Genomic DNA, 13180 nt, shown 5'->3' with positions numbered 1-13180 from the left:
TGTTTGAATCTCTTTTGTGTTTGTTTCGATTGTTACTTACAGATATTTGTCAGAAGCGTAAACTTAAAAATATTGAGGGTGCAATTAAAAGCCCCAAACTTGTTAATCCTAAAAGTTGTGTCAGTATATGGTGTGTACCTTATCTGAGCTCACAGTGTCTTGGAACTTAAGTTAACAGAACAAAAATTCACAGTTCCCTCGTTCTCCCTGCAACAGCTGATGTCCTCCAAAAGTCCTCGTTGGGTGAAGGAGGCAGGCTCCTGAATACTGTGGCCTGGAAGGTGTGTGTGGAGAGGATGGGAAACTTTGGAGCTTGCTTAAGCTAACTCCCCTTAAATCCAGCCCAATTTGGAGCAATTCCTGTGTACCTCAGCTGTCCTCTGTGCCCCATCCCACATTGTTCAGGATATCCTTGGGCACAAATGGCTGCAGGGTGTGAAGAGATAGGAAGCCGTTCTTCCCATGAAATTCCTTTTTTAAGATCCAAGCTGTTATCTTTAAAGTAAGGCTGTCACCCAGTTAAAGATAGTTTAGTCTATTGCTTCTGCATAAATTTACATTTAAACAAAGCAATAATTCCTAAGAAACATGCATGCTTCTATTTCATGTATGGGCATGTTACAGTCGACACCATCTTAGAAGTGGGATTCATTGTTAGAAGAGGCCAGAATATGCCACTTCCAAGATGGTGCCTGCTGCCACAGTTGTGGTAAGTTCTTACATTAAAAATATTAGCAGTTTGCTTAAATCTTGTCAATTCAATTGGGCGAAGAGTTCTTTCTTAGTGGACTGAAAGTTTTTCATCTATTAATCTAACAGATCACTTGGCTAAAAGTTGCAACCCCACTTAAAAGTCCTCTAGTTTTAGACAGCAATGGATGCAGCAACAGCTATTTTGATGGAGAATTGATTGTGCTTATCAAATGAAACCATAGCATAGGTGTTACGGAAGCACTGGTTTCCACAAAAATGAGACAAGCAATGCTGTGTTATATAATGCCTGTTACATGAGGATGCAACAATAAATGGTAAGGTGGCTATAAGTTAAATCTCTGGCACAATCTCAGCCATGAATTACATGGCTCTCCCTTTTGCATAGGCTGAGCTTGTTACAAAGTGCGAAAGTACTATAATTGGCTGAGCTATCTAGACATTACCTCACTACTTGGAATTAATTCTAAGCTTTTCATGTTGCCCAGAGTTTATTTTCAGCCATTACTTTGGGGAAATAATTTACCGGTGTAATGAGTGGGGTTTTTTTAATGACATGCTTATCTTTTTTAAACACATGTGAATCAGCAATTACAGCACTGTATGTACAAGTTCTGTGCAAGCAGATGCTTCCTCTTCCCATCAGTTTTGGTGACAGTTCTGCATGCACACTCCCACTGTGCACAGTGCACAACTGTTCCCTGGTATTGACGTTTACATGGAAGCTCTTGCGAACATTCCAGAAGTATTTTTGTTAAGTATGCTACCAGAAAATATACCAAAGGATAAGAGAAATATCATATTGTACGCAGGAGCAGCAGCAAGGATCATAATAGCGCAAAAATGGAAGGGGGCAGAGGTGCCATCTGTTCAAGATTGGTTAATTAAATTAATAGAATATATGAATTTGGATAAAATGACAGCGGCCATAAGAAATACACCAAAACAGAGAATTCAAAAAGAGTGGAAGTTAGTGGAGGAACACCTAAAGAAAGAGGTTATAAATACCAAATTGGTAGTTTGCCTAAATTAATTTAAGTATCGTTTAAAGAGAATGTATGAATAGTAATGGGAAAAAGATTCACCCATGAGGGGTGGGAAAATATAATAAAAAGGAAACAGGGAACAATTAAAAATTGATAGAAACAATATATTATCAATCGGAAGCATTTTTATTTTTATTTCTATTTAAATTTGTAATTAATTTGCATATAATTTGTATATAATTTGTATTTTTGTCTTTTCTTTTCTCTGTGTTTATTTTGTGTTTGACGGTTTTCTATGTAATGTTTTAAAAGAAAGAAATAAAGTTCTTTTTAACTAAAAAATAAAGAAGCTATTGTGAACATTTTCCTGTGCTTTGGTTCAGACTACTGGTATTTGGTTTTTTTAAAGTTATAATTTTTGCAAAAAATAACAGAAACCCATATGTTGTCACACTAAAATGGAGATTAGGTGGCATGCAAGAGAAAAGAAAAAACATCTCTTCAAGTACCGGTATGTTGATGTTCAGATTTCATGCAAGTTTGTATTTAGATCTGTGTGCTTCCTTTTCGCTTCCCCAGGGTCTCTTATCCAGTCTTGTGAATCTGACTAGCCTCACTCTGGCAAGGAACTGTTTCCAGTCATATCCAGTGGGTGGCCCCTCACAGTTCTCTACCATCTACGCTCTCAATATGGAGCATAACCGCATCAATAAAATCCCTTTTGGAATTTTCTCCAGAGCAAAAGTGTTAAGTAAGCTGAACATGAAGGTGAGACATTGCTGATTATCAGGAACTGTTTTATCCAGGCGTGCCAATGTTACTAAACATTAAGTGCAGTTAAGTAAAGAGGTGCAGATAACCAGGTATGCCTGACAGTAGAGGATGAGTTGTCCAATATTAAGTATAAAACTGGAAAAAAGCCTTTGTTGATTTGATACTTCTTTTTTCATATATCTGATGAGAATAGCATAAAATGAATAGAGCACAAACTTCTTTTCTAATGCAGATTTGAATATATGTTCTTTAGAAGCAGGCAGAAGCCTTCCTTTCCCCCCACTGCTTTTGTAGCTTTAGCAAAAGACAAAGTACTTCTGTTAAGCATAATCAGTGTTTCAAATTGACTGAGCCCAAGCGGGCAGCATGTTTATGTATTTGCTCCTTTTTCTTGTGAAAAACAAATGCACGGGGAGGTAAACAGAGAAGTGGGCAATTGCCACATACTGGGTTGTCTCCAAGGCTGCACAGGTATAGAGTTTGACTCACATAACACTTGCCCTTCATCTCCTCTCCTTGCCCCCTGGAATCTGGTCTAGACTGTCTTCCAATCCTCCGGGGTGAATTCTGAGACTGCCTCGGGAACTGAAGGGGCGAGACAAGTTATTTAGCACAAACAGGAGCCTGTTGCACAAACAGAATGGCACCACTGGATACAAACAAGTATCCATAAATTACTTGTAATTAAAAATTTGTTTCAAATGTTGGCAGTCTGCAAAATGGAAGAGCTTGCTTCCATTGTTGCTGAAAGTTGTTGCTGAGACAGTGAAATAGGTTGACTCAGATCACTGCATGCTACAAATATGGTTTTTGGCATTTGGAACAAGATGTTAAGGTGTTTCAAGCCTAGATCCATATTACATATTTATATTTATATTTGCGTTCATGAAAATATAATAAGTAGACTGCTCACATTGTAGGAAACATTTTTGGTTATACTTGAATTCAATATTAAATTGCCAAAAGCAAATATTTTATTGTCAGTTTCTTTGAAGTGTAGCTGAACTCCATTGCAACACATAATTTCTTTCATTTAATAATGGTCTAAAACAGAGGATCTAAGTATTGCCAACTTTATTAAATGCTGCTGTTTGTAATGCAGGTGGTGAGTCTTTTACTTGCAGAGAACTGGCTCTTATATATAGATAAGTTGTACTTCCAGTTAACACAAATACTAGCCACAACCTGCTTTTTTAAAAAGTGTATCATCTGAGAGAGGACTAGATATACTTCAAATAATATACTGCTCTGATTTGATTACAAATAATAAGCACAGTGTAGCAGTGCTTTAAACATTAATGAAAATGTAGACCTTGCATAAATATTGACTATTCTTTTGTACCACTTCCCAGCTATAATGCTTTAAATGAATCCTATTTTCCTTATAAGTTATTGGTCTCTCATTAGGGTTTCCCAATAGTGCTAGTATTTCCTTAGTTGCAATATTATTCTAACTTGATATCCGAGAGAACAGCCTTGCTGTATATGGAATCTGTGTGTTTATTTTTAAGTAAAAAACCCATACTTTGTGCGCATGCATGTGTTCACATTCTGGAGAAAGGCAGTATATACCCCTCAAAAGTTTTTTTATTTAAGATATTTGTAGGACATTGTTATGGAGGAGAGAGTAGCATCACATTTCTCTCTATGAAATGTCTATGTGGCCACCATGTGAAGCAATGAACAAGCACTTACTCTGTATTGACCCTTCCAGCAGCCGGTGTTGGGGGATTGCGTCAGGTGTCAGCTGTGGTGTAATGGAAACTATCTGGAAGGAAATCCATAAGAGTAGCTGGAGTAGATTGCACACATCTTTTATCAGTGGGAGATGAGACATTGGTTGTGGGCGACTGGGTTTTGCCAGCACTTACTATTTGCAAAACCTCTCTGTCCAGCAATGGAGAAGGAAGGACTGTGCACCCTGTAGCCCCATCATCCCTGCCACCTTTAAAAACAAATTGCTTATTCAAATTCTAAATTATCTCCTTGTTTAGATGGGGATGATTTCATGCCATGTTTACACACCAGATATGTAGCAGCAACAATTAGGTAAATGGAGCAGTCGTTCCACACCTGATTACTCCCTTAAACTATGGCTGCATATGTTCTGTAAATACATGGTGTGAAGCTGTTCCTTAAGCTGTACTGTAGCTGGTTTTCAGCAAAATGAAGGTTAAGGTGAATCCATACGATTAGTAGCACTTTGCATATCGGATCCCCTTTCTTATAACTTTATATTTCAGGTCATTAGATGTGTACAGCTGGATTGATTTTGCACACTGGTCCTGTGATGTAATGAATTTGTCCATGTCATGTTAACAGTTTAATATTTCTATCCTGCTTTTCTGTGAAAACAGTCAGTGGCTTATATTAAGAATAGTAAAATACCACCGGACAAGGGAAGTTAAAAGAGATCTGTAATGTAAAGATACCTGTTAAAAATATTAATGAACAGTTGTAAAAAACTAAAAAGCTTTAAAACAGATGTGGCCCATGTGGTGCTTTTTCAGATGTTTTTGGACTTCAACTTCCATCATTCCTGGCTATTGGAAGGCTTATCTGGGACTGATGTGTGTTATAATCCTCTTGGGGAACATGTTGACTACTCTTGTATCCAATTAATGTCCTTTTCAAGTAGTTGTCTTTTACTTTTTCAACTACATTCATATGAAATTTCAGGACAATCAGCTGACGTCCCTTCCCTTGGACTTTGGGACATGGACCAGCATGGTAGAACTGAACTTAGCTACAAATCAACTCAACAAGATTCCCGAGGATGTGTCTGGACTTGTTTCCTTAGAGGTGAGTGGAATACACTGAGATCCTGTGAGCTGCCCTGAGATCTTGTGATGAAGGGTGGTATAGAAATCTAATAAATAATGTAATAATAATAGTGAAATTGAAAACAGGTTTGTGCAGAACTCACAAAAAGCTACACAGAAATTTTTAAACATTTCCTGGGAAAGGTTGCTTTTCTCAGTACTGTTTCTTTTTCCTAAATGGTTGCTAAAATTATTCAGTCTTTGCTCTAACTAATTTTAGAATTGAAGATTAAACTACTTTATATGTATGTTGTTGGGTGGTATTTTTTTGCAAACCCTTTGCTAAACTGTGCTAATTAAAATCAACATTGGCTGGGGAAAAATGTGAAAGTACAGCTGTTTGAGAGATGTGTCCCTGTATCATGATTCTCATTTGCTGGAGTCAGTGTGGCAGAGGTAGGGAACCTTTTTCAGCTTGAGTGCCCATGTTCCCTTGTACGCAGAGCCAGCGATGAGTGGACCAGAGACAAAAGTTAATTCTAGAGTAGGCGACATTTGATCCAATCTTCAAAACTCTGATATTTCTACACACTCCTTTCTATCCAGCTTAGAGGTGTTATCACAGTTGAAAGACACATTCTCACCAGGCAGAAGCACTCAGGGAGGATGCTAAGCAGAACTAGTGAGGAGTTTGGCATAGGGCAAGGGACACTCATCCCTGAAATGTGGCATTTGTAGGCGAAATTAAGCCGTCTCCAGCTTTTTAATTGAAGAGCCTTCAGTTTACTGAATGTTTACTTAGCCAATAACCTGCTGGTTTATTAAAAGTTCAACATACGTCTTTCTCTAGGTTCTTGTCTTGTCGAACAACCTTCTAAGAAACCTTCCCCATGGCATTGGGAACCTGCGAAAGTTAAGAGAATTGGATCTAGAGGAAAACAAGCTGGAATCCTTGCCCAATGAAATAGCGTACCTTAGGGAACTTCAGGTACCTATCTCTACCACATAAAAACGGAACCCCTATCAATGGATCTTTTTGCCTGATTTGGTATTAAAGGCTGCCTCTTTGTGCACACATTTCACCAATATGTGGCATTGCCATGTAAAGGGGGTGGATAATCTGGAAGTAAAATCTGGGAGATATTTTATAGAAGTGTCCTGGTTTCTATGTATGGTAGATAACATTGCAGAGTGCTAAAACCTGAATTCTGGGTCATGACATGTTGCATGGGGTAACTGATGCGTTATGAGACCTTGAGGTCCTAGTGGATAGCTTGACCAAGACGCTGACCCAGTGTGCAGCCATTGTGAACAAGACAAATTCCATGCTAGGCTTCTACTTCTCCACACAACACATAGTTAAAATATGGAACGTGCTCCCACAGGAGGCAGTGATGACCACCAACTTGAATGGGGATAAGGCTATCAATGGCTACTAGCTACTATGGCTATGCTCTGTCTCCATGGTTGGAGGCAGTAATGCTTCTGAATACCAGTTGCTGGAAACCACAGTGGGAACTGGTGGGGAGAGTGCCCCTTCTGCTTGGGTCCTGTATGTGAGTTTCTTACAGGCATCTGGCTGGCTACTGTGAGGACAGGATGCGGGACAAGGTGGACCATTGGCCTGATCCAGCAGGCTTTTCTTACATCCCTATGGTTGCTGGGGAGGGGAAGGCTGTGATTCTAATGATTGGATAGGGTTACCCATCTTTGTTCTGGGTGACTGAAGATGGCATTAATTTGATGCTTACATATGCATATTTCTTCCCAGAGGTTGATCTTAACAAATAATCAGTTGAGCACCCTTCCTAGAGGAATTGGCCACCTCATCAATCTGACACATCTTGGACTGGGAGAGAATTTTCTTACACAACTTCCTGAGGAAATTGGTAAGATATTTGTTTTATCCATACATAAAACGATGTGGTATTGTTTTAGCTGCCAATAAAATGCTGGAGGTGTAGTCTACTGGTGTTGATGATCTGCAGTATTTGCTACATTCCCGTTGTGTCCTGCTCACAGGATTGTCCCAGGAAGAACCAATTCTGGGGTACCATCATGGGGAAAAGCCACCAAATAAGAATCAAAGTTACAGCACTGTCAGCCCTCAGCAATTCAGCACAGCATGTGGGCAGAACTATATTTCTTGTAACATTTGGAAAGCAACAGGTAGATACTTTGCCAGTCTGGGGAGTCTAGCATATCCCTCATCAGAAGACCTTTAGCATAATGAAGTCTCTTGAAGGTAGGAGTTCGGAGTTCAAGATTTTGTAGCTGGGAAGACAGTAGAAATAAGACAATTTTATTATCTACAATAGGCTTCAGTTGGTGAGGGGAAGTCACAGTCTCTCAGTTTCATACTGCTTTTCGTTTTGCATGCAAACAATAGAAAATGGCTGTGGTTGAGAAATGCATCTTCAATTCAAGGCATCTGTTTGGATCCTGTGGGAAAACGGGTTGCCGTACTGTGATAACTGACAGAAGAAGAAACTATTGATGTGTTCAGAATATCTTAATGAGAGCTTCTTTCTGGGTGGTTTGTGGAGTTCTGTTGGCACCCTCACACTCATGGGAAGGCTTTTGATCTAGCAGATGTGTCTCCTAATGCAAGAGGAAGGGAGGGAGTTTCCATTGAGTCACTCTCCTGCACCCTCCCTCCAGAAATCTGCTCCAATCAGTTGTCTAATCCTTCAGAACAGCATAGAAGGTGATATGGAGTACTGCCATGGGGAGAGGGAATTAACAACATCAGGCTCTCGTCCTTTCCTGTAGCCCGAAAGAAAGCCCTTCCATAAGTGCAAGGACACCAGTTGGATCTAAATTAGTTTCAGCCAAGGGTGTTTTTTAAGTGCTAATTATGGCAATTCTTGCTTTTGTAGGTACACTGGAGAATCTGGAAGAACTGTATCTAAATGACAACCCTCATCTGAACAGCCTTCCTTTTGAACTGGCCCTCTGCAGTAAATTGTCTATAATGAGCATTGAGAACTGCCCACTCAATACCCTTCCAGCTCAAATTGTTGCAGGTGGACCTTCCTTTATCATCCAGTTTCTCAAAATGCAGGGACCATATCGTGCCATGGTCTGATGGATATCTGCCCTAATGATGTACAAAATATAAATTGCATTGAGGGTATCATTGTGTACATAATATTATCTAGGCCACACGGTGCCAGGGTTTGATAAAAGTTGGGTTGTTCCATACACTGTACAAAATGCAAAGAGCATTATTGGTATTGCATATGTGTGAATATATAATATAATATATAGGCTGTATATTATATTATATATAAAGCATAAATAATATAAAACAGGCAAATTCAAGACCATGTTTATGTGTTTCTGCTAATTGAGGAAGCATAGCCATTTAGATTTCTTTTTCCTTTGTAAAGTGCTTGTCTAAGTTTTCTTTGCCGAATTTGATGGATGTCTGGGTAATTGGAGATACCAGTTCACTGAAAAAACAATGGCCAACTAATTGCTGAACAGTTTAAGGGACAAAACATTTTTAGATGGAGCCCTCTTCCTATGGGGAAAACAAGCAACTTGATTACGCAAACTTTTTTTTTAATCATTCCCCTCTGTGCCCATTCTCTTTGTCAAAAATCCTTTCGGGTGATTTGTCCTCTAGTTGGGGAGATTCTTTAACTTATTTTAAGATTTGAAACAAATGGTGTTGTATTTGTTTACAGTCAGAGTAAATCACTGGATTATTTTTATTTTTTATTATTGTTGTTGGATTTGCTCTGTTATACTCATATCTAAAATTTATATGCCGAGGGCTTCTTACTGTCTGATTTTATATTAAAACAAAAGCGTAAGTAGGAAAAGATGCAGTTCAACAAAAGCTTGAATTTAGGCCTTTCTCTCTCTTCAGTTTATCGTTTGTAAGCATATCTTATTTGATCCACTTATTTTATGGTTGGCCTCATCTAGCACAAGCATCGTATTCTGATACATAAATTGACAGATATATTTGAAAACCTGCAATTTTCTGTCAAGGTCTAGTAGTGCATTGACGAGGAATGAATATATATTACACCAGGCAACTGTAAGAGCTCCCCCGGTCTTTGTACAATTAATGAATGTGTCTTTTAAAGCACTGCAGTATATGTAAGATTTATGGTTGGTTGACAGTGTTACTCTGGCTTTAAATCTTGCCTTGCCTTGTACATATTTCCTTTGTTACGGAGCATCTGCATCCAAGCACAATATCTTCATGCTGTGCTGTTTTGCTGCTGAACTAAATGCACTTTTCCCTGCAGAAGTGGGACACTTGCTTCAAAGTAATCAGTTCAGTTTCATGGTTTATTCTCTCAACTTCATCCTATCAGTCTCAGTATTAAAGACCGGTCTGTTTTAAAAGGACACCTTTTCATTTGTACTTAAAACTTGCTCTGTAAAAAAGAACAGTAAAGTGGTTCACATGCAGTTTTACTGTCATTTTCGTGGCTGTATGAAGGGCTAATAACGCTGCGGTGAAACAGACACTGGCCACCACATTTGCAGTGCCATTTTTAGGTTTTTTTTTGTGCACTCATCTTGCATTCTGGGCAGTTGTTTTCAACGTCAGTTCACTACAGTGGGTTTGCTTCTGAGATTGTGGAATTTAGAGAGAGCTGTGTCTTTTGAACCAATTGTACGCACCACAGAAGCCAGAGGAATCTTGTTCATCTCTTGAAGGTTTTGGAATTTTTATTTCTGGCATTAAGAGCCATTTAATCAGTACTATCCAGAGATTATCAGATTATCAGGTATGCCTGTCCCATGTAAATAAGTAAGATGCACACTCCTGGCAGTATAAGTAAGAGTTACTTCTGAGTAAAGATGCTTAAGAGTGCTCTCCAAGTGTCAGAGGCTTTAGTGGGATTTGGATGTGCCTGAGTTCCTTTGGGTTGAGCCCATCATAACTTACTGCCTTGCTCTGTTTTCTTTTATATGAATTATAGCTTTTATTGATTGGTTTTTCACTAGCGAGGGAGATTTTTTGTTTAAAGGAAGGCAGGTAAGCTACATAAAACCTGTAACGGGCTTAAGCTGGTAGCAGAAACTAGTCTAGATGTCACTGGATATACAAAGGACTGTATAGTTTCAGCTGCGTGAAAGCCTATCCATCTGAGCATTAAGGTGTTAAAATACAAAGTGGTGGTTTAAAAGGTGAAAGTCCACTTTATGCTGAAGCTGTAAACTTGTCCCAGTAACTCAGTCTGTGTCTTTATATGCTGCCCATATGCACTTTTAGGGGGGAGATATTTTTTTTCTATAATCAATTGTCTCTATCTGTTACTTTTAAAGCCAGAGTTTGGCCATGTATTGAAAATTATTCCAGGCAAAATGAGAATAGCATCTTTGGAACATTTTACAGATTTGATGTAGGATAGTATGCTTCTAGTAGGTTGGGTTCTTCTGCCACTTTGTGGAGTTGTGGGTAGATGAAGTTGAACTGCATTTATGGAACTGGTAGTTTTGTCTGTAAATATATTAATACAATTGTTCATCTTGCCAAGGATTATGTGACGGACTGTTCTCTCTCTCTCTCTCTCTCTCTCTCTCTCTGAAAGATCACTTGCATGTTGAAAACTGGTTTTATTCATTCATTAAAACATTTTAAAAAATGAACTTTTTAAAAAAATAAAAAAGGTGAATCAATTATACTTCAGTATCAAAGGTAAAGAGGAGTCAAAGTATAGACTGTTAAGCACAGAATCTACAGGACTCCCAAATCCAAGTTTATGTTCCACAATCAGCACAGGATGCAAAAGGAATAAATTTAGACGGAGGTAGCAATAAATTCTGGGCTAAAAATAAATCAGAAAATATTTTAATAATGCAGCTGATTGTCTTCTGAATTTTAGAATTTGATTTCTCGTAATAGAAAGTTATTGTGTCCCAGAATATCTTTACTTTCCTTGGCAAAATGATGGATTCTAACCAATTAGGAAATGTCCACCTAAATCTAGCAAGGATGTATTAACTGGAATTTAAAAACTGAATCTGTGCCAATCAGAAACTTGGGGAAAATTCTAGGATTTGTGATACTGAGACATTATCAAGGTAGAAGATATATGTATCTAGATAGTTCTTTTGGGATGTCTAGTAAGTGTGCTCCTTGCTGTTGTAACACTACACATTTAGTCAGTTCTACCTTTTTACGCGAAGCTTCAGAATTAGTGACAATCTTCTCAAGTCTCTCAAGCAGTTTTGATGGGTGCCAGTGCATATAATCCGAAGTTCATCATGGAAACAACAGCAGATATATTTGGAGCATTCTTACTAGACTGTTCCCCATAGAATCGCCTACATGGGTTTCCTAGTGCAAGAACAGATGCCATGTCCATCGAGGTCATCACCTTGGCTCTAGTGAGGGTGCCACCATCAGTGCTGCTGCTCTTGTGCTGTTCTCTGGCCACTGTACAGCAAAGGGATAAAACCTGTATGACTTTTATGTGATGCATATGGATGTCAGTGTAGCCCTTGCTGTGCTTCGTTGGAGTAACCCTGTGCCTCTGTGTTAGAACAGAATTTTAATGGCAAGTAGGACGGAACTGCCTCATGTGCTGGTTTAGCTGTAGCAGCACAAATCCCCCTCTGCACTGCCGAAGGAACCTCTTAGATGGACTGCAAAGTACATTCTGTACAGCTCTGCCACAGTTAGGGAAGTTACAAAAAACCTAACCTCCACTTCTTAGGTTTGAGTTGCTACATTGAATTGCAAAGGAGGAATAATTGGCATTGACTCCTTGGGAAACCAATGTATATATCTTAGTGTAATATTCATGTTACATTAATGGCAGTAAATTAATTTGGCTGCATAATTTGGCTTTAAAGATCTTTACCCAACTTCCCTGGTGGGGGCTTTCTAATGTGTTCCCTGCTAAAATTTTGCAGTGTTTGCTTTTTGATGTTTCAGACTTTATTTACACAATTTATCTTGACAAATATTTAACCTTAGGAGGGATTCTAGCTCATTGAAATGTTTTTGTATAGTAGTACTAAGAAGAGAAAACTGTAGCTACTTATTGTCAAAATGGCAGGCAAAATTTAAAGTAGCATCTTTGACCAGGACAAGTTTTGGAACGGGGGCATTGGGATGGTTTTGTATTCTTCACATATCAAAGGAATAATGCCTTCCTGATTATTCAAGAACCTGAATGCAGCAGAGCATTTGTATAGTCAATATTGCACTTCCATTGTATATTTAATCAGCATGTCAGAACTTGCTTTTAATTAGGTATACACTTGGCAGTAATTTGCACAACACACCAACTTTAAAAGGCACATGTAGGGCAATTACTAATGATAATATCTGCAAAAAAATCTGATGGCTTTTTTATTCTACAAAGATCTGAAGATTCTGTTTATTATTTCAATGTTTAGGTCTTAAGCAGGACAGTGCAGGATTCTGCCTGTTAAATACAAGACCACACTAATTTGTGATTGAAAATGAAAGCGTGTAAAACGGTCTACAAAAATTGTACTTTCTGAATTATTGTAATGTTGATTGTTATGTCTATAAAAGATTGCCTTGCTTTTTTATAAGTCATTCTGTATCAATGTATCATTATAAATAGTATATTTGTAAATGAGCTGCCACTGAGTCTTTTGGGCATTTGCTAGTGGTAAAGTTTAATTTAACTTTGTCTGTAAATCTGTGCAGTATCGCAGATGATTGACATTTTGGATTGCCATTCTCTCGGTCCTTTTTCAAAGAGTTCGTCCCACCCATCCCTCCAGTATAAAACAAGGTTTATTGTATATTTATATTTATTACCAAATTTGCATGATAGTAACTGGTCTAAAAGCAAGCAAATGCAGTTGTGTAAAAATGCAGACCTTTATAAAGGAAATCTTGGTTAAAAAAAACCCTTTACTTCCTTTTTGATCAGTAAGCCTTGAAAGTGTAAGCAATTCATTTGGTATTCACTACATTTGGTAATCAAAAAAACA

At 38.3% G+C, this 13180-nt stretch overlaps 1 protein-coding gene across 2 annotated transcripts in view; it reads left to right on the top strand.

Moving 5' to 3' along the window:
• Nucleotides 1-12819, top strand: part of SHOC2 (SHOC2 leucine rich repeat scaffold protein) — a 53246-nt gene extending 40427 nt beyond the window's left edge. For both annotated transcript variants that reach the window (XM_035132853.3, XM_060274731.2), the window contains exons 5-9: nucleotides 2277-2465; nucleotides 5151-5273; nucleotides 6084-6221; nucleotides 7005-7122; nucleotides 8113-12819. In XM_035132853.3, coding sequence (XP_034988744.1) covers nucleotides 2277-2465; nucleotides 5151-5273; nucleotides 6084-6221; nucleotides 7005-7122; nucleotides 8113-8321 — 777 coding nt within the window. In that variant the 3' untranslated portion in view covers nucleotides 8322-12819. The remainder of the gene's footprint in view (nucleotides 1-2276; nucleotides 2466-5150; nucleotides 5274-6083; nucleotides 6222-7004; nucleotides 7123-8112) is intronic.
• The last annotated feature ends 361 nt before the right edge of the window (nucleotides 12820-13180 follow it).

The sequence above is a fragment of the Zootoca vivipara genome, chromosome 5 (assembly GCF_965207765.1).
Source record: "Zootoca vivipara chromosome 5, rZooViv2.hap1.1, whole genome shotgun sequence".
NCBI classification, from domain to species: Eukaryota; Metazoa; Chordata; class Lepidosauria; order Squamata; family Lacertidae; genus Zootoca; species Zootoca vivipara.
The sequence above is the reverse complement of the archived record's forward strand: the minus strand, read 5'-3'. Positions and strand labels throughout refer to the sequence as shown.